Source organism: Lepus europaeus, chromosome 13 (genome assembly GCF_033115175.1).
Source record: "Lepus europaeus isolate LE1 chromosome 13, mLepTim1.pri, whole genome shotgun sequence".
Classification (NCBI taxonomy): Eukaryota; Metazoa; Chordata; class Mammalia; order Lagomorpha; family Leporidae; genus Lepus; species Lepus europaeus.
The window spans coordinates 38,477,859-38,496,319 of NC_084839.1; the positions used below are offsets into that span (position 1 = coordinate 38,477,859).

General features: G+C 57.4%; 1 protein-coding gene and 1 long non-coding RNA gene across 2 annotated transcripts; both read left to right on the forward strand.

Moving 5' to 3' along the window:
- Nucleotides 1–1,180: 1,180 nt before the first annotated feature.
- PKDCC (protein kinase domain containing, cytoplasmic) lies at nt 1,181–10,141 on the forward strand. Its single transcript, XM_062209336.1, has 7 exons — nt 1,181–1,823; nt 5,295–5,417; nt 6,067–6,338; nt 6,978–7,057; nt 7,266–7,373; nt 8,879–9,052; nt 9,241–10,141. The coding sequence occupies exons 1-7, from the start codon at nt 1,185–1,187 to the stop codon at nt 9,324–9,326; spliced, it is 1,482 nt and encodes a 493-aa protein (XP_062065320.1). The 5' UTR covers nt 1,181–1,184; the 3' UTR covers nt 9,327–10,141.
- A 3,836-nt stretch (nt 10,142–13,977) lies between these two features.
- LOC133773052 (uncharacterized) lies at nt 13,978–18,188 on the forward strand. Its single transcript, XR_009867854.1, has 3 exons — nt 13,978–14,269; nt 16,080–16,240; nt 17,498–18,188. It is a non-coding gene; the product is annotated as an uncharacterized LOC133773052 (long non-coding RNA).
- The last annotated feature ends 273 nt before the right edge of the window (nt 18,189–18,461 follow it).

The following is an 18,461-nucleotide window of genomic DNA, read 5'->3' on the forward strand; positions in this document are numbered from 1 at the left end:
GGGGAGTAGCGGAGCCGCGCGAGGGGGAGGGCGGCGGCTTCTCTCCCAGGCGCGGGAGCTCACTGCAAACAGCTAATGCACCGGCGTGTGAAAGCCCCTCAATTAGCACTAATGATGCAATCAGGGAGGGAGGGGGAGGGGTCGGCAGTTCTGGTGGAGTCAGCATCGGCTCCCAGGGCGCACACTCCCTCCCTCGGATACCCAGGCACGCCCCGCAAGCACCAGCGCGACCCGTGGCTGCCCCGGCCGACCTGGGGGGACCCCAGGGGTAGGGGGCGCACCTTGGGCTAGATGTGGGGCTTCTGGGTAAAGGAAACCCAGAAATCAGAAAGACTCGGTAGAAACGGGGTGGTAAACAGGGCAACTCCGAAAACTTCACGATGCGTCCTCTGAGCTCAGAATTCCTGTCCCACGCGCGCTCGCAGATGCCCACCTCCCGACACCGCCTTCCCGCTCCCCGCAACCCCGAACCCCGCGACGGACGAGACGCGCCCGCCCCAGCTCCACCCGCGAGCGGCGGGCCCCACGCGCCTCCCCGCGCCCAGTCCTCGGCTCCCACGGAGGGGGCCCGCCCCGCGCGCCGGCTGTGCGTCCCCTCCAGAGCCCGTTACCCGCCGGCCTCGCCCCTTTCTCTTCCCCCCACCCCGTCCGGCCAGCTCCGCTATCCGCCTCCCCGTCCCGTTATCCGGCCGCCCCGGCCCCGTTAGCCGCCTCGCTTTGGGCCCGGCGCCCCTGCGCGCCGCCGCCGCCGCCCCCTCCCCCGCTCCCCTGCCCGAGCTCGGGGGGCCGCGCGCTGGGCAGGGCCAGAGCCGCCTCCGCGTCGCTTCCCAGGCCCGGCCGGCCGCGGGAGGAGGTCCCGCTGTCAGTCAGCGGGGAAGGCCGGGCCGGGCGGCCGGAGGGGGCGGCGCCGAGGACGGGCTCGGGCCGGGAGCCGGGAGGCGGAGGCGGAGGGGGCGGGCGCGGGGGCGGCCCCGGGCCTTATAAGCGGCGGGGGCAGGGCGCGAGGGAGGCAAGTGTCAGGCCGATGTGCCGCCCGCGAGGGGCCGGGGTCGGGGCCGCCGGGGCCATGCGCGCGGGCTGGGCAGGGGGCCGGCGGGGCGCGCAGCAGAGCCGCCTCCGAGCCTGAGGCGCCCGGGGCCGGGGCCGGGGAGCCGCGCGGGCGGCCGGCCGGGGGGAGGGGAGCGATGCGGCGCCGGCGGGCGGCCGTGGCCGCGGGTTTCTGCGCCTCCTTCCTGCTGGGCTCGGTCCTCAACGTGCTCTTCGCACCGGGCTCGGAGCCTCCGCGGCCAGGCCAGTCCCACGGGCCCTCGCCAGCCCCGGGCCCGGGGCGTCGCGGGGGGCGTGGGGAACTGGCCCGGCAGATCCGGGCGCGCTACGAGGAGGTGCAGCGCTATTCCCGCGGGGGACCCGGGCCCGGGGCCGGCCGGCCGGAGCGCCGGCGCCTGATGGACCTGGCTCCGGGCGGGCCGGGCCTGCAGCGCCCCCGGCCCCCGCGGGCCCGGCCCCTGCCCGACGGCGCTCCGGGCTGGCCCCCGGCTCCCGGCCCGGGCTCCCCTGGCCCGGGCCCGCGCCTGGGCTGCGCCGCGCTCCGCAACGTGTCTGGCGCGCAGTACGTGGGCTCTGGCTACACCAAGGCCGTGTACCGGGTCCGCCTGCCCGGCGGCGCCGCGGTGGCGCTCAAGGCTGTGGACTTCAGCGGCCACGACCTGGGCAGCTGCGTGCGCGAGTTCGGGGCGCGGAGGGGCTGCTATCGGCTGGCGGCCCACAAGCTGCTCAAGGAGATGGTGCTGCTGGAGCGGCTGCGGCACCCCAACGTGCTGCAGGTACGAGGCGGGTGCGGGTGGTGCTGGCCGCCCTGGCCGGGAGAGGACGTCCTGGTCTGAGAGAGAAACCGAGCGCAGCGATGCCGGGGGCTAAAGCAGGCACAGAACCTGGCGCTTGCCACTGCACCGCCCTGCCTCTCGCTCCTGGGTGGGCCTCCGTTTCCCCGGCACCTCCTGCGTTTCTCAGCTTCCACACTTCCCTTAACCACGGAGGCCAGAATCCAGGGTCCAAACACTCGGAGGGCTGGGTTAGTCTGTTAGGATATAGGACCCGTCTCCTGTTTGGAGTTAGGATGCTGCACACCAGGGATGATGCCTGAAGCCAAAATGACCCCAAGCCAAGCCACTGAAGAGGAGAGGTCATCTCTGGCCCTGGGCAGAATTCTACCCGAGTGAGAGGGTCCCCCTTCTTGATAGCATTTGAATTCCACCTCCAGCAACTTGTCTGGCTTCGGGGATGAGGCTGAACAGCGGTGGGGTTGGGGCAGGCTAGAAAGAGACCATATGTGGAGCTTGATTCCCACAGAGTCCCCTACCACCGCTACCCACTGCCCTACCCAGAAGTCCCTGGAAGGAGGTTAGGGGATTCAGCCGGAAAATGCACAGCCTTTCACAGTCCTTAAAGTGGGTCCACCGGAGCCCCTGAGGGATGCCTGGGGGTCTTAGGTCACTGTCATAGCATGTGGAAGGTGGAGCAGACCGCATACCCAGCTTCCCACTAAGTGGAACTCTGCCTCTCGTGTTCACTAGGGAACAGGCCGGAGAGATCCCCTGTCCCGTCCAAGCTAGACTTAGAGCAGGCCCCTCATAAACCTAGCACTGCCCTCACACACTCCGCTTCCCATTTCCCAGGTCTCTGTCCTGGAATCTGCCCCAGGACCCACACACCATTCGCTCTGCACATGACTGAGCGGGCCGAGAGCAGAATCTGCAGCTGTTCTTGGCCTGGTAAACTCAGGATGTGTGTAGCTTCCCCAGGGGTTGAATCTTGCTCACCTGCCCCAGGTCCTGGTCCACTCCTGTGAACCTTTCTGTGCCCAGCCGATCGGGCTGTGAACCCAGGAGTGTCTCCCTGCTTTGCTTGGGAGTGGGATGAGACCCAGGCCAGGAAGGTGGTGGGCCCTACAGAGTAGGAGAGGTAGGCCAGAGAGCTGTTGATACCCTGCTCGCCCCCAGTCTGCCTTGGGTTCCCCCCCTACCCCACAATAATCCTGCTCAGGAACTTGGGACAGGGTCCTGGGCCCTGAGCTGGTGGCAGGAGGTTGTGGCCAGGGCCCACAGTTGTGTGTGGTTCTGCCTGGCTGTGCGGCGGCCACTGTGTCTGGAGCTTCAGGCCGTGAGCGGCTGGTTACGTGGCCGTCCTAACTGGGAGGATCTTGCTCTCTTCGCTTCCCAGGGGCTCTTGGGAACTTTTTGGAAACCCTGGGGTGTCAGCCAGATTCGAGGGGGCGGTTCTGAGAGACTTAGCAGGAGGCTCGGTGTTGGTTAATCTACACGAGCACCCCTCCTTGAGGACAGGTTTGATGTTTTGTGTGCTTTTCTGTCCCTGAAGGGTCTTCTCCCTCACCAGCCCCACCCAAGCCCTCTGACAGGCACCTAGCCCGTCCCCCACACACCACAGGAGGGGGCCCAGGGCCAGTTCTGAAGGCGCCAAAAAAAAAAAAGCTGCAGTTAGACCCTTCACCCCTTCCTCCCTCACCCCACCAGGGCCAGGCCTGGCTGGGGCTGGCTGGGGTCGGTTGCCCTTGGGCACAAAGGTTGTGAAGGCAGAGAGAGCTGAGGCAGGGGGCTGGGGAGAAGTGAAAGTGGGGATCCCTTAGTATGAGTTCAGGAGCTGCTTTGGGATGGGTCTCCCCTATTCCTGTGGCATCTCCAGGGTGGCCAGAGATGGGAACTGGGCATGATGTTGTTGGGATACCTCTTAGTGATTTAAAATTTCAAAACCGTTTGACTGTTGGTGGACCTGGCAAGGAGCCGGAGGCTGTTGCTGGAGTGCCCCGTCCGTCCCCCAGGCACCCTCCCTCCTACTCCCCCCCACCCCATCCCTGGGAGCAGCCCAAAGCCGGTCCTGCGGGTGCCTGTAGAAAATGCCAGGGCAGCAGATCTGGCTGCACACCTCCCAGCGCGTGCTGTGCTCGCCCCGGGCGGCCTGGCAGGCCAGGGCTTTCTGTCCATCTGCTGTGACGCCTCCCTACCCCACCTCACACACTCCCTCACGTGACAGATGCCTCTGGAGCCCAGGGTCAGAGGTCACGAAGGTCTTCCCTTCCCCCACGCCCAGCATCCCAGGGGCCCCAGGTCTCTGATGGGCCCAGATTCTGCCAGTGCTAGAGTATATTTCTTCTCCCCGAAAGAGCGAACAAAAGATGGGCCTGACACGCTCGGCCTCGTGCTTCCCGGGGGGGTTAATGGTGTCTTTTTATTTTTTCCTGAGGGGTGTTGATTAATACCTCGTTAACAGCGCATTTAACGACCTCCGGGTGTTTAATAACCTTCAGAAGTTTCCCACAAAGGCTCAGGCTCTGGGCAAGAAAATGAGAACCAGGCCCCAAGGCTGCTCCCCTTACCTTCCCCCCACCCCACTGAGGTCTGGGGCCTCCCTGAGCCGATGTTGGGGGGAGGCATGGAGAGAGAGGGAAGAAGAAGGTGCCGGCAGCTGCCCCCTGGCTCCCCTGAGTCGCAGCCGAGGGATCTGGATGATCCACGGAGAGTTGTGCCTTCCTGGGGCCAGCCGGACCTGGGCAGCTGGCTCCAGGGGCAGCCGAAAGGGCTCGCCTGGGGAGGGACGGAGGCGTGTCAGGGCTTGGGACAGAGCTGGCCTGAAGGTGACAGTGCACAGGGCCATCTAGTCATAGACTTAGCGTCCCTCCCACCCTCCCCTCTACCGGGAAGCTCTCGCCTTGCCCTGGTCCAGCCTGGACAGCTCGGCGTTTGTGTTCCCAGCCCACAGCTTCGTCTGAGCCCCCAGCAGCCAAGCAGTGTGTGGGGAGAGGCTGGCCGAGTAGAGCAGTGCTTCCGAGAAAGCCCTGCCCAGCCAGGTGGTGCCCAGCCTGCCCCAGCTGATGAGGAGTAGGGACACTGTGGCTGGTCTCCCTGGAACCTCCCTCACTCCCACCCCCTTTGATACATGTCCCTACCCCCACCCCGGCCACCCATGCACAGAACACCAGGGATGTGCCCCCAAGTTACTTTGTTCTTATCAACCCTGGTTTCCTCCCATGGGGCGGGGGGGGGGGGGGGCGGTAAAATGAAGCTGTCAGAAAGTGGAAACGATAAGGAATAGGCAGGGACTGGAGGAGGGGCAGTCATCACTTGGGAGCCTGGGTGTTAGCAGATAGCCTTCTTGGAAAGAACCAGGTTGTGGAATCAGAGTGGCATGAATTTGGACCCTAGGGGACACCTGACAGTCCAGCCCTTCTCTGTCCCTGCCCCCACCCTGTGACCTAATGACCTGCCCTGGGCTTCCCCCAGCTCTATGGCTACTGCTACCAGGACAGTGAGGACATCCCAGACACCCTGACCACCATCACGGAGCTGGGCGCCCCTGTGGAAATGATCCAGCTGCTGCAGACTTCCTGGGAGGACCGGTTCCGAGTGAGCAGGGGGGAGGGCTGGAGCCCTGGGGCTGTGGCCAGGCTGGTTCTCCCTTAGAAGGCCAGCACTGCGGAGTAGCTCTGCCCTCAGCCAAGGGAGAGGGAGGGAGGGAGGCAGGAGGGAGGGAGGGAGCCTCGGCTGCTTCCGCCATCAGCCATCAGGGTTAAAACAAGAAGCCAGACACAGAGGATCCGAACCCTCTGAGCTTCTGCCCTCCTCAACCCCCCAGCCCCAGCCCCTATACCCCTGCACATAAAACGCCCGTACACATACACACACACACTCAGCCTGCTGCAAGAAGGCCTATGTTCTGGAGCCAGGAAAGACTGTAATGTCCTCTTGACCTTCCCTTGATTTCCATACCCTGAACTAAGCCACACTCCAGATGTACCATCGAGGAAGAAGGTTATTATTCCCAGACACCCACCCCCACCCCGGCTACCCATTTCCCACTCACTCCACGCTTGCAGGGTCGGACCAGCCAAGGGTTGACAGACGATCACTGACCTCTTCCCTGAGTTCCCTTGGCCTCAGCCTTTACCGAGCACTGGGACCTATAGAAGAAAAAGGCCAATCTCCCAGCTTAGGCCAGGACCCCCCACCCAACCCAGGACAGATGCCGTGAACAGAACTCACGTCTGCTCCTCAGATCTGCCTGAGCCTGGGCCGTCTCCTCCACCACCTGGCCCACTCCCCGCTGGGCTCAGTCACTCTGCTGGATTTCCGCCCTCGGCAGTTTGTGCTGGTGGATGGGGAGCTGAAGGTGACAGACCTGGATGATGCACGCGTGGAGGAGACGCCGTGTGCAAGCAGCACCGACTGCATACTTGAGTTTCCAGCCAGGAATTTCACCTTGCCTTGCTCAGCCCAGGGCTGGTGCGAGGGCATGAATGAGAAGCGCAACCTCTACAATGCCTACAGGTGACCTCCTCCCTCAGTGCAGGAAAGTCATCGAGGGAGGGAGGGCCTAGGAGGCCAGGGCAGGGAGAGGGCCAGCATGGGGTCCCAGAGGCCACTGGGGCAGGGAGATGCACTCTTGACCAATAAAGCTGTAGACTGGGGGAACGCTGCCACCCGGTCAAGAAAGAGAGGTTCAGGCTTCTGATGGTGAGGCTAAAAATAGAACATTGCATGGAGAATCTGGGTTGCAGGGTGGCAGCTGGAGGCTTCTCAAAATAGTGCTGCTCTTAGAGCCCGGGACTGGCGGGACCAGCACTTCTTCCCACCCCAGCGCCGGACCTCTGCGAAGCTCCTCCCTGGGCCCCCGCTGGAAAGCTGCTGGGACCCTGGTGTCAGTCAGGATAACTGGGGATTTGGCCTTGCAGAAGTCTTGGGGAACCAGGAGGCAAACAGAACTCGGCTTTCAGTTTGGTCTGAGGTTAACTGTGATCTTCACGAGCGCCAAGCCCAGTCCCTGGATCTGAGGAGGGGCCGTGGCATGCCCTAGGGTGTGTCTGGGTGCCAAGGATCAGTCCCCCTCGCCAGGCTAGGGTTCCCTCCAGAGTTGGGGACGTGTCTTCAAAAGTCGGGATCCTGAGCCCTGGTTTGTCCATGCCACAGGTTCTTCTTCACGTACCTCCTGCCCCACAGCGCCCCACCCTCACTACGGCCCCTGCTGGACAGCATTGTCAATGCCACAGGTGAGTGCCCAGGGCCCCCCCTGGTTCCCATCACCTGCCACTCCCCAACAGGACAGAGACCTGGGCTGCATCTGTCAGGCCCCTCCCTGCCCACCGGTTGGTCACCTGCACCCAGGCTCCAGCTAAAGGGAGGTGGGCAGCTGGCCTTCTACTTTGGGGGAGACTGGGAGCCAAGACCCCTTGCCCCAAGCCTCACTGCACTCCACAGGAGAGCTTACCTGGGGGGTGGACAAGACCCTGAGCCAGCTGGAGAAGGTGTTGCACCTGTTCAAGAGTGGGCAGTACCTGCAGAACTCCACAGCAAGCAGCAGCGCTGGTAAGTGAGGGGCAGGTGGCAGGACAGCGCTGGTGGTGGGGTAGGTAAGTGACTGCCTTGCCTCCAGGAACCCTTGTCTCTCACGGCCACTGTCAGCTCACTTGGAGTGATGCAAGTGTTCAGCCTGCATGTGGAGGTCACATCTCTGTCTGAGCTGGAACAACTAGGGGGTGAGCACTGGCATCCCTTCCCTGGATGGCTCCAAACCTCACATGCACTGGCGGTGTGACTCTGAGCAAATTACCCCTTGGGCCTCACTGCAAAAAGTTCTGATGTGGACTAAGTGCCAGGTGAGATGTAGGACAGCAATGAGTGCAGCTCCCTTTGCACCGCTGAAACATGGTGGGTGTTTGCTTCTCTTTCCTTCCTCTGCTCTCCTGGGGCTGGCCGGGGCTGCACACTGAACTTCCACCCTGGCCCTGGGGGTGGGGAGAATTCCAGCCACCAGTTGCAGGCTGTGGTCCCCCTGTTCCAGCTCTGGGGTTTGACCATGGTTGGCAGGGCAAGGGGTCCACAGCCTGCCTACCCGAGGAGCCCTGGCCAGTCTCAGGGGTGGGGGAGGCCTCGTTAGCCCTGTAAATAAAGTTTAACGAGGTGAACAATGGCTGGCTCTGTCCCCGAGGACGCCGTTTATGGGGCCATAAATCACAGCCAGCCCTGGACTTTGGTCTAGTCTCTGGTAGGAGAAGGAGGCAGGAGGGCGGGGTGGCCGGAGGTCCAGGGCCAGGGCTCCCTGGCAGTGGAGAAGACAAAATGAACAGGAGACCTGCATCTGAGCCGCTTCCTGATGGCGAGGCGTTTCCAGGCCTCTGCAGTATTCTCAGTGGCATAAGGGGAGATCACCGAGTCTGCCTGCGGCCCCCTTCCTAAGCACTGTAGCCACGGGTGTTTTTGCATTTTAGGTTTATTCGCTTGCCTCTCTTAACCTCAGAAATCCCTGGCTGCACCCCCACTGTGGATCCTGCTAGCCACTCTTCCCCAAGGCCAGGGGAAAGTAGGAGAGGGGTGCTGTGAACCCTCCTGACTCAAAGCATGGCCTGCAGACCAGCAGCACTGGTCAGAAATGCAGATTCTCAGGTCCCACCCAGACCCACGCAATCAGAATCTGCACTCTGACAAGACCCCCTGGTGATTCACTGTGCACACTGAAGTCTGAGAAACCCAGCTCCAATGTCTAAACTGCCCTGACCTCGGCCGCCGCCTGGACAGCTGGTGGCTCAGCGTGTGGAGCTGGCTCACACACACAGCCCGCGTTTTGTGCTGTCCAGGCCAGCTGCGGGCCCTGAGATCTGGGAGATGTGTGTCTTCCAAAAACCAAGTCTGTGCTGTGGCTTACCTGAGTCATCGCCCAGTTTCAGCAGCAGTGACTGCCTTCGTCTCCATGCAAGCAGCTGAACCTCAACCTTCACCTAGAAGATGAGTCCTGCCACTCTTTTCCCAAAGTGGCCCTGGTCCCTGCTCCTGGACACACAGCATTTGCATTTTGTTCCCTTCCCCACCCACAGAATACCAGCGCCTCCCAGACAGCACCATCCCAAGGGAGGACTATCGCTGCTGGCCATCCTACCACCATGGAAGCTGCCTCCTTTCTGTGTTCAACCTGGCTGAGGCTGTGGATGTCTGTGAGAGCCACGCCCAGTGCCGGGCCTTTGTGCTCACCAACCAGACCACCTGGACAGGTGTGCTGCTGGGAGAGGGCATTCCAAGGGAGGTGGCTAGGCTGCTCTGCAGGAGAAGGGGGTTGGCAGGAAGTGGGTCCTCATGGGAAGCCAGCACAGAGGCTGAGACAATGGGATGGGGTTCCTGTGTCTTCAGGACAGTAGGGAGAGAAGCATCCAGTCTTGTTACCTCTCACCTCTGCCCCCAGGTCGAAAGCTGGTCTTTTTCAAGACTGGATGGAGCCAAGTCGTCCCTGATCCCAACAAGACCACGTATGTGAGAACCTCTGGCTGACCAGGCTGAGGGCTCAGCTGACCAGCTGGGCTTGCCTGTGGCAGGAGTGACTTGCACTAGCAGTGCCGCATGTCACCTGGGACCCCCTGCGGACACGGCTGCCATCCCAGACAGACAGATGTGACCAGGACAAACGTGCAATAATGCAAAAATGTTAAAATGTGAGTTTACCAGCCTAGGTGTGGGACCGCTGGCTCCTGGGCCAGGACTCATGGTGGGGAGCTTAGGGCCTCTCCAAACTCTCTGGGCTGTGAGCACGGCTCAGGCTAGCCTCCCCGCTGAGGGCTATGCCCCTCACTGGGGCAGGGCCGGGGGCAGCCCCGTTACCATGTTCGTGGTGTGAGAATGTAGCCGAAGCCCTGCTGCTGCTGCTGCTGCTGCTGCTGCTGCTGCCGCCGCCGCTGCTGTGCGTGCCATGGTGCACGGGGGCTGCATGGGGACAATCGGTCACGGAGCGTACACTCGGGGTGCTCCTGGGTGTGGGCAATCCTGGACCTAGGCTGGCTGTGTCTGGCCTCCTGACAGGGGCGCTCCCCGGCCGGCCCAGGGGTCGGGGGTGGGGCAGAGGCACACGCATCCATATGAGCCGAGACTAGGGTGGAGGAGCAGGTTGCGGTTTGAGCCAGGACCTGGGGCGGGGGTGGGGCCTTTCTGCCTCATTTGCTTTCAGTGAAAGCCGCAAAGCAGCCAAAACCAGGCTCCCCCCCTCTCCTGGAGTTTGTATATGCAGAAGCTTTTGTACTTCTTGTTCATTAAATTGTTTATTTTTGTAAAAAAAAAAAATTGATCAGTTAATAAAATGATGTCTCATGGCAGGAACTCTCCCCGAGCTCCGGTTTCTTGGGCTGTGACTTAGAGGCTCCCGGTTATGTGCATGGTGCCTGTTTGTGGCTGTGCGTGTGCCATGGAGCATGTAGTCAGCACAGTGTGTTTTCAGGCCTGCTTCTGTGGTCCCTCCTCCCCCCATGCCCCCACTTACCTGTGCCAACAGAACACATGAGGGCGCCCTTTCACCCCAGGAGGCAAGCTTCTTGCGAATGAAGTCCTAACCTGGGGTGTGAAGCACCTCCATCCCCTGCTGGAGAAATAGTTCAGGAAAAAGTCATCAGAGACCCAGGCAACCTCCCAAGGGTCAGCTTTGCCCAACACCGGCTTGGCCCTGGCCACACAAGGTCGTGGGTGTATTTCTCGTTCAGAAAGCAGCATGTTGGGAAAGGCCAGCCCCACTCTGGATCTCAGGAGGCAGGGATGTAGCAGAAGCATATGGAAGCCCAGAGTGAAAACAGGACCCGAGAGGGCACAATCACACTGAGATCACACAGAGAGAGCCCCTGGTGGGAGCAGGTCTGCTGATGGGAAACTCCACGTCCTCTCTCCAGTACACCCTGCTGCTACTGAGATGCTCGCAAGTGCACAAACCTTCGAGGCCCTTACAAAGAATAATCAGGGGCAGGCATTTGGCCTACCCATTTAAGATGCCAGCTAAAAAAAACCCCTTCCAGGGCTGGCATTGTGCATGTGCAGCAGGCTAAGACCGCTTATGAGTGTTGGTTCAAGTCCTGGCTGCTCCACTTTCGATCCAGCTCCTTGCTAATGAGTCTCAGAAGGCAGTGGAAGATAGCCCAAGTGCTCGGGCCCCTGCACCTGTATGGGAGATCCAGCTGAAGTTCTTGGCTCCTGGATTCAACCTGGCCCAGCCCCGGCCATTGCAGCCACTGGGGAGTGAACCAGCAGATAGAAGATACTTGTGTGTGGGTGTGTGTGTTTCCCTCTGTGTCTTCCCCTCGCTCTCCATTATGCTGCCTTTCAAATAAATGAATGTTACAAAAAAAGGAAAAGTCACCCTTTCCTACATAAGAGTATCTAAATACCCAGTCTGGCTCCTGACTCCAAGCTCCTGCTAATGTAGACCCTGGGAGATAATGGTTCACATAATTGGTTTCCTACCACCCACATGGGAGACTTGGATTCAGTTCCCAGCTCCCAGCTTCCTCCCCAGGCCAAGCCCCAGCTATTGCAGGTGTTTGGGGATTGAACCAACAGATGAGAGTGCTCACTTGCTCTCTTTCTCTTCCCCCCTCAAATTTATTAAAAAAAAAAAAAAATCTCCAAACTTTAAGTCAGAACCCACGCTCTCCTCAGCAGATGGGGTTAGTGCTCTGTCTACCCTACAAGGTGTTCCTGTAGTTCTGAGTGATTGAGGAGCCTTGTTAGCCTGGAGTCCTCATCAGACACCTGGTGGCCACAGCATACCTGCTTTCCCTACCGCACACCCCACATCTCATCCTTGGTGCCTGGGCTTGGGACTGTGGTGGAGGAGAGAGTAGAGCCCACTAGGACGCAGCCCACCCAAGTCCACCATGCTCTCCACCCTCAGCCCACTCATGGCTCAGCAACAGGTACCACCCTGTGTGAGATTTCTCCCTTGCTCACGATTCTCCCACTGACATCCAGCCTGTGGGGCTATGAGAACTGCGAGAGGAGCCTGGGGCCGTTGGCAGGATCTGCACAGTCCAAAAAGTCTTCCAGACCCTGCTGCAGGCAGCAGAGAGAACCAAGGGGCCCAGCAACTGAGGGAGTCGGTGGGGACAGAGAAAGCCAAAGATGATCCAAGCACTGCCTTCTGACCCTGAGTATCTTCCCAGCCAGGAGTGTGTTGGCCCCCAGAGAGGAGCAGAGCGAACGGCACAGTCGCCAAGCGCTTTGGGGAGCATTCATGTCCAGCCCTAACTCTGAAGCCCATTCAGGACCACGTGTGCCTTCCAGAGAGGGGACTGCAGCATGAGGCATCTCCCTGAGAGTCCGGGGACCCCTCCCTACTTGGAGAGTGGGACAAGCTGAAGTGGAGATTCAAAGCGCATGAAGTCTTTGTAGAAAGACCAGCCCATGGGTGGCTACAGGTGACAACCTCTTCCTCAGACCCCATGCTGGGAACAGCCACAGCCAGGCTCTGTCCCAATGAGCAGAGGGAACAGGACTTGCAACTGGGAACGGAGAGGTGTTGGTCCATTTCCATGGAGCCACCTGTGGCCCTGGAGAACCTTCACTGCCTGGGTGCCTCTTGAACCCCTTCCGGTGGAAGCCAGAACCACACCCTACCTTCCCTTCCCCGCCAAAGCCTTCATTCTTTCCACTCCACAGCAATGCCAGTGATACCCAAGTGTGGTGGGTAGAAGAAATAGTATTCACCCAGCCTCGGGGGACACCCAGGAAGCAGTGTCACCTCTTGTGGTTCCCCATGAGGCTCTCTGGAGCCAGCCCAGGCTGGGCAGGAATCCTGGACCATCTGCTTTTTGCACAGTGTGAGCTGAGCCTCTGTTGGCCAGCTGCATGTCTCAGATTGATAATATCTGCCTGGCAGGAACTTTGTGGGAATTGCATGAAATGATGGACATAAAGGTCAGTGTTAGTAAATGGTTCATGTTTAGGAAATGCTGCCGGACTCTGCCATGGCTATTGTTATTAGTGAGTGGAACCTTCAGGGTTCCTTGGCCTGGAAGAACATCCAGGTTGGTCAAGGAAGAGCAAGCCATGGGCCAGATGGTCCTCACCCCTACCTTCAGCATCCCACCCCACCCTACTCAACCAGAAGCACTGCCATCCATCAGGGGTGAGAGGCCCAGCCCTCTGGGTCAGTGCCTTGGGAGTTGAGTGTGTGGCAGGCAGAAGGAGGAAGGGGATTAACATAAAAGCAGAAAATGGGATTAGGAGGCCTCAGGGTAATGTGCCCACCCACCCCATCCATGACAACAACTTCTTACTTTCACTCTGCAGCTTCTGGAGCTGAGACCATGTAGGATTTGGTCACTCCCTGTTCCTGGGGACAGAGCCAGCAAAGGAGACTCAGAGGGCCCCCAACATGAGATGACTCATTTGCTAGGAAAAGGGACTTGGCTGCTACTGGCTGCAGGCCAGGTCTGGCTACCTTTAGACGCACTTTCTTATTTAATCCTCATGGCAACCATGAGATGGGTGGTGGCCCAGACAGTAAAGAGCCAGGGAGCAAGCTGGAGCCACTGTGCCCAGAAGCCCTCCTCTGGACGTGCAGGATCAAGGATCCACTCATACCTGCCACTTCCCTGGGAAGGAGTCCCCAGCTCCAACCCTGTCTTAGATGGGAAGCCCAGTGGATCACTTCAGGAGACCAGCTCCTCTCTGGCATCATCACACATAGAGCTGGACCTCCAAGGACCACTTGTGGGTCTCCTGCTTTCCCTGCTTCACCTCTCTGAATCCCAGCCAGTGCTACCCCTTCAAGGGGAGAAAGTGCTGCCTCAGTCCCAACTCTGAGAAAGACATGGACCAAGGACCTTAAACTTCCCTCTTGAGCTCCCGAGGCTCCCTGACAGCCGCGTTTTGGGGAAGTTTGTTCACCCAGCCATCCCATCCATGGCCCTTGCAGCCTCCTGTTGTCAGGACTGTGACCCTTGTCCTCCTGCCCTGTCCCACCCAGCCCTCTCCACTCTCTCATCGCCCTCCCCCCCCCCCCCAGCTTCATTCCTGCTCCCAAACAGCTCTCTGAGCTGCAGCGACAAGACCTCCCCGCTCTATCATTGAGAGTTCCAACAGGGAACAGCAAGCAACAGTGGACGTAAGATCATCCCCAGGACGTGGCACAGGGGACCCTGAAGGATGGTGCTGAAAGCTGGGTCCCAAGGGAAGAAAGTGGGAATCCAGGAAGAGAACTCAGAGGCGCTCTGCAGGTGCCGTGAGAACGGCAGTGATAGCTGGACACAGCCAGACTGGGTGGCCTCATGGGAGAACATACACACCCGTCTCACTCTCCTTCTTCCCTCCTCCAACCCCCTGGAGGATTCTCTATGGGCCAAACCCAGCTGGAAGGCAGAGGAGCCCAGAACTTGATGTGAGGTCCCCAACTGTCACCCAAGATCAAGGTGGAGAGAGGAGGACAACAGATCAGCAACACACGACTCCCTCCAGGGGTGAGACTTTGCTTAGTTTGGGGGAGGCAAGATTTCTTTTTTTGTTCTTAGTTCTATTTGTTTGTTTGAAAGAGAGACCGAGAGGTAGACTGAAACAGAGCTCCCCTCCACTGGTCCACTCCCCAAATGCTCACCAAGGGCAAGGCTGAGACGGATTCAAAGCCAGGAGCCAGAAACTCAAGAGCAGGACTTCCACATGGGAAGCAAGGACCCAACTGCTTGCAGCATCACCACTGCCTCCCAGGATTCACATTGGCAGGAAGCTGGAATCAGGAGCTGGAGTGGGCATCAAGCCCAGGCACTCCAGTGGGAGACATGGGTAGGCCAACTAGCATCTTAACTGCCAGGCCAAACGCCTGCCCATCCACGTCTTCTTAGCTATTCCTCTGTTTGTTGTTCTGTTTGGATGAAGTAAGACTTTGAACCCAAACCTTCAGGGAGTCCTCCACAGTATGCATTCTCAACAGGACCTCTGTCATCCCAAAGGAGACAAAATCTGGTTCTTAGGAGATGAAACACCTTAGATTTTGCAATGGAGTGTGGCTCTGCAGAGGGCCACAGGTTGTAAGTCGATATGCACTATACCCATGCTCTCCAAATTTCAGGCCAATGTTGTGGCACAGCAGATTGGGCCACCGCCTGTGATGCTAGCATCCCATATGAGCACCAATTCCAATCCAGCTCCCTGGAAATGCTCTTGGGAAGGCAGCTTGGGCCCCTGCCACGCACATGGGAGACCCAGATGGAATTCTAGGCTTCTGGCTTTGGTGATGGAAGATATCTCTGTCTCTCCCTCTTTCTCTCTATAACTCTGCCTTTCAAATAAATATTTTTAAAAAAATTTGTTCATGGTAGGGCTGGCATTGTGGCATAGCAGGTAAAGCCACCACCTGCAATGCCACCATCCTATATGGGTACCAGTTCTATTCTTGGCTGCTCCACTTCTGATCCAGCTCCCTGCTAATGGCCTGGGAAAAGGATGGCCCAAGTGCTTGGGCCCCTCCCTGCACCCACATGGGAGACCCAGAAGAAGCTCCTGGCTTCAGCCCAGCCAGCTGTTGCTATTGCAGTGGCCATCTGGGGAATGAATCAGTGGATAAAAGACCTTTTTCTCTGTAACTCTTTCAAATAAATCTTAAAAAAAAAATCATGGAGGTGGTGGCAATTAGGAAAAAAGTATGTAACAAAGCACTTGGTTGTGTGGGCAAGTAATGGTGAAAAATAGGTTGAGGGGCCAGCACTGTGGTACATATGGGCGCCAATTAGAGTCCTAGCTGCTCCACTTCCAATTCAGCTTCCCGCTAAAGCGCCTGGGAAAGCAGTGAAAGATGGCCCTGAACCTATATGGGAGACCTGGAGGAAGCTCCTGGATCCTGGCTTTGGATGGGCTCAGCTCTGACCGTTGCAGGCATTTGAGGAGTGAACCAGCGGATGGAAGACTTCTCTCTCTGTCTCTATCTCTCTCTGTAACGCTGTCTTTCAAATAAATAAAAATAAATCTTACCCCAAAAAAATGGGTTGAGCAACACCGAATAATACGGACTCAGGCCCTTTCTTGGGCTGTCAGTAAGAGCTCCAAATCTGGCACCCTCGAAAGCACGGATGCCATTCATCTCTGGACTGTTATACCCGTTTATGTATGCTCTCATTTTATAGCTCATAATGAAAAGCTAAGTGAAATGTGAATTATTTTTTACTTCATGCTTCCCTCAGCCTACCCTTGCCCACACTGAGCACCTCGGCCGCTTGGCCGCCCCTGCAGCTTCCCTCCACTCACATCCCTTTGTTGGTTCCTCCCTTCGTGGAACAGCTCCAGGTCATGGCAAACTGGAAGATTCCGCTGTGCACGCCTCTGCTCTCCGCTGATCACACCCCACACTACTGCCTGGATGCCGGGCAGCGTAATGAACACCAAGATATCAGACGCAGCCCCACCTCCCGAGAGCTTTCATTGACTCTGGAGATGGACAGGTATGAAATATGACCATAGGGACTTCAGGCTGATTGCCAGCCACACAAGGCCCCGGAGAGCACAAGGGCTGAGGGTCACATCTCAGACCACTAAGGGCCAATTACCTGGATCCCCCCCAGCACCATCAACCCCCCCAGCAGGAGCCCCACTGCTAACGTTTTTCCTTCCAGAGAAAGGCCTGTTTATCCTCACTCTGTATTTCTTATCGCTAAGCCAGTCCCCTATTTGTCACCACACATTCTCCCCATTCCCATGGCGACTCAGCTGCTTGAACAGGCTTTGGTGGGGAGCTTTTCAGAGGCTTCTTAAAAGTGTAAATAGATTGGGTCTACTGTTTCCCTCCCTTATCCGTACACTTGTTGGACCCTTCAAAGAGCTCTAGTAGATTAGAGAGCTGCGATTTCTCCACACCAAAGGCGGCTGCCTTGCCCCAGGAGGTGGAGCCTCTCAAGTGCCCTGTAATCCTGCCCCCAGAGCTTCTGTCGACTTTTCCTGGCGACGAAATGAAACTTGTGGGCCATTTCCCAGAGGTCCCTCTGGGCCCTGCGGCTCCTCAGCGTGAGGGTCCCTCTCCAGGAAGAGCTCTCATTCTGTCCCGCCCTTCCTTCACATCAATCTTGTTTATTGACAGCGGGGTGGGAGGTGGGCAAAGGGGGAGGGGGAGAGTTGAGAGGGAGGCAAAATAAAAACGAAATATACGGTATCTTTGCCTTCCACTGCTTGGGAGACACTGTAATTCATCTGACCTTGTGCAGAAGATAATAGTGAGGTTATCTGTGTGACATTTCATTTTAGGACGTGTCACCCTGTTTACACTACTCTTGAGGCAGGACAAAGGATCCAGATTACCTTGAAATGCTCTGGTCGTATTTAATCATATTTTCCTGCCATCGGTCAAAGCTTGTAAAGGCAGCCTTTGTTCTAAGAATTCACTATTGCAGTTCGGGCACAGAGATGCTTTAATTGAGAGAGACGGTTTGTCTTGTATCAGCCTCCCGTATCTTTCTGAACCAGGCTTTGATGCTCTGCACAGCCTTCTGACTGCATCGCTGAGCTATGCAGCATTTTGCAGTTATTAAGAGCAAATGAGTTTCTTCTTTAAACATAGACCTCTGCTTAGCACATTTAGTACTATTTGATTTGGGTCTCAAGATAGTGCTATTCCCGGAATGGGCTTCACATGCTGAATTTTTTTTTTAATTACCCACAATCCTATCACATATGCTGAAACGACTTTTTTTTTTTTTTTCCTATAGCCTCTCCAACAATTTGCTGAGATGAAGAGATTTCTACGGAGTTCTTTCGGTTTAGGAACTTACAGGTTAACTCTTTACTGCTCAAGCCTTTAGACAGTCCACTCGTGCTGCTTCTGAAAATATATTTGGAGCAAAGCATTCACAACGGGGAACGATTCAACGCACGCAGATGTTCCTTGCAATAGTGTTTAGAACAAAAAATGCAGATTGTATGGCAATATGAGAAGAGTAAAAATTACAGTGTTAAATGAAAAAACCAGGATATAAACTCAACTATGTAGAAATGCACAAAAGACTAGAAGGAAATATATATGACCAATGAAAAACTCATTAGTATTTTTCTTCATTTTCAAAAATTTTCATATATGTGCATGCTGTAATGTTTGATGTTAGAACGTGAGCTAAGGCCCAGCATTGTGGTGTAGCAGTTAAAACCACCATATGAGGCACTGGCATCCCATATGGGTGCCAGTTCTAGTCCTGGCTGCTCCGCTTCTAATCCAGCTCCCTGCTAATGGCCTGGGAAAAGCAGCAGAAGATGGTCCAAATGTTTGGGCCCCTGCCGCCCCCTTGGGATACCTGGAAGAAGCTCCTGGCTCCTGTCTTTAGCCTGGCTCAGCTCTGGCCATTGCAGTCATCCAGGGAGTGAACCAGCAGCTAGAAGACCTCTCTCTCTCTCTCTCTCTCTCTCTCTCTGTAACTCTGACTTTTAAATAAATAAATCTTTGAAAAAGAAAAAAAAATCAACTAAATCATTGCTTTAAAAGAACAGATAAATAAACTGGACTTTGGAAAGTCAGCCCCGCTAATTCTCTGGCACAGGAAAGGCACTTGATGGCTTAATACAGGAGGTGATATCACAGATGACTGTCAGAGCCAGCAGAGAAGGAGGTAACCTGGGGTTACCTGAGGACTTAGGCTCAAGTTGCTGAGCTATCCCAAGGGAATCAGAGTTGTTCTGGCT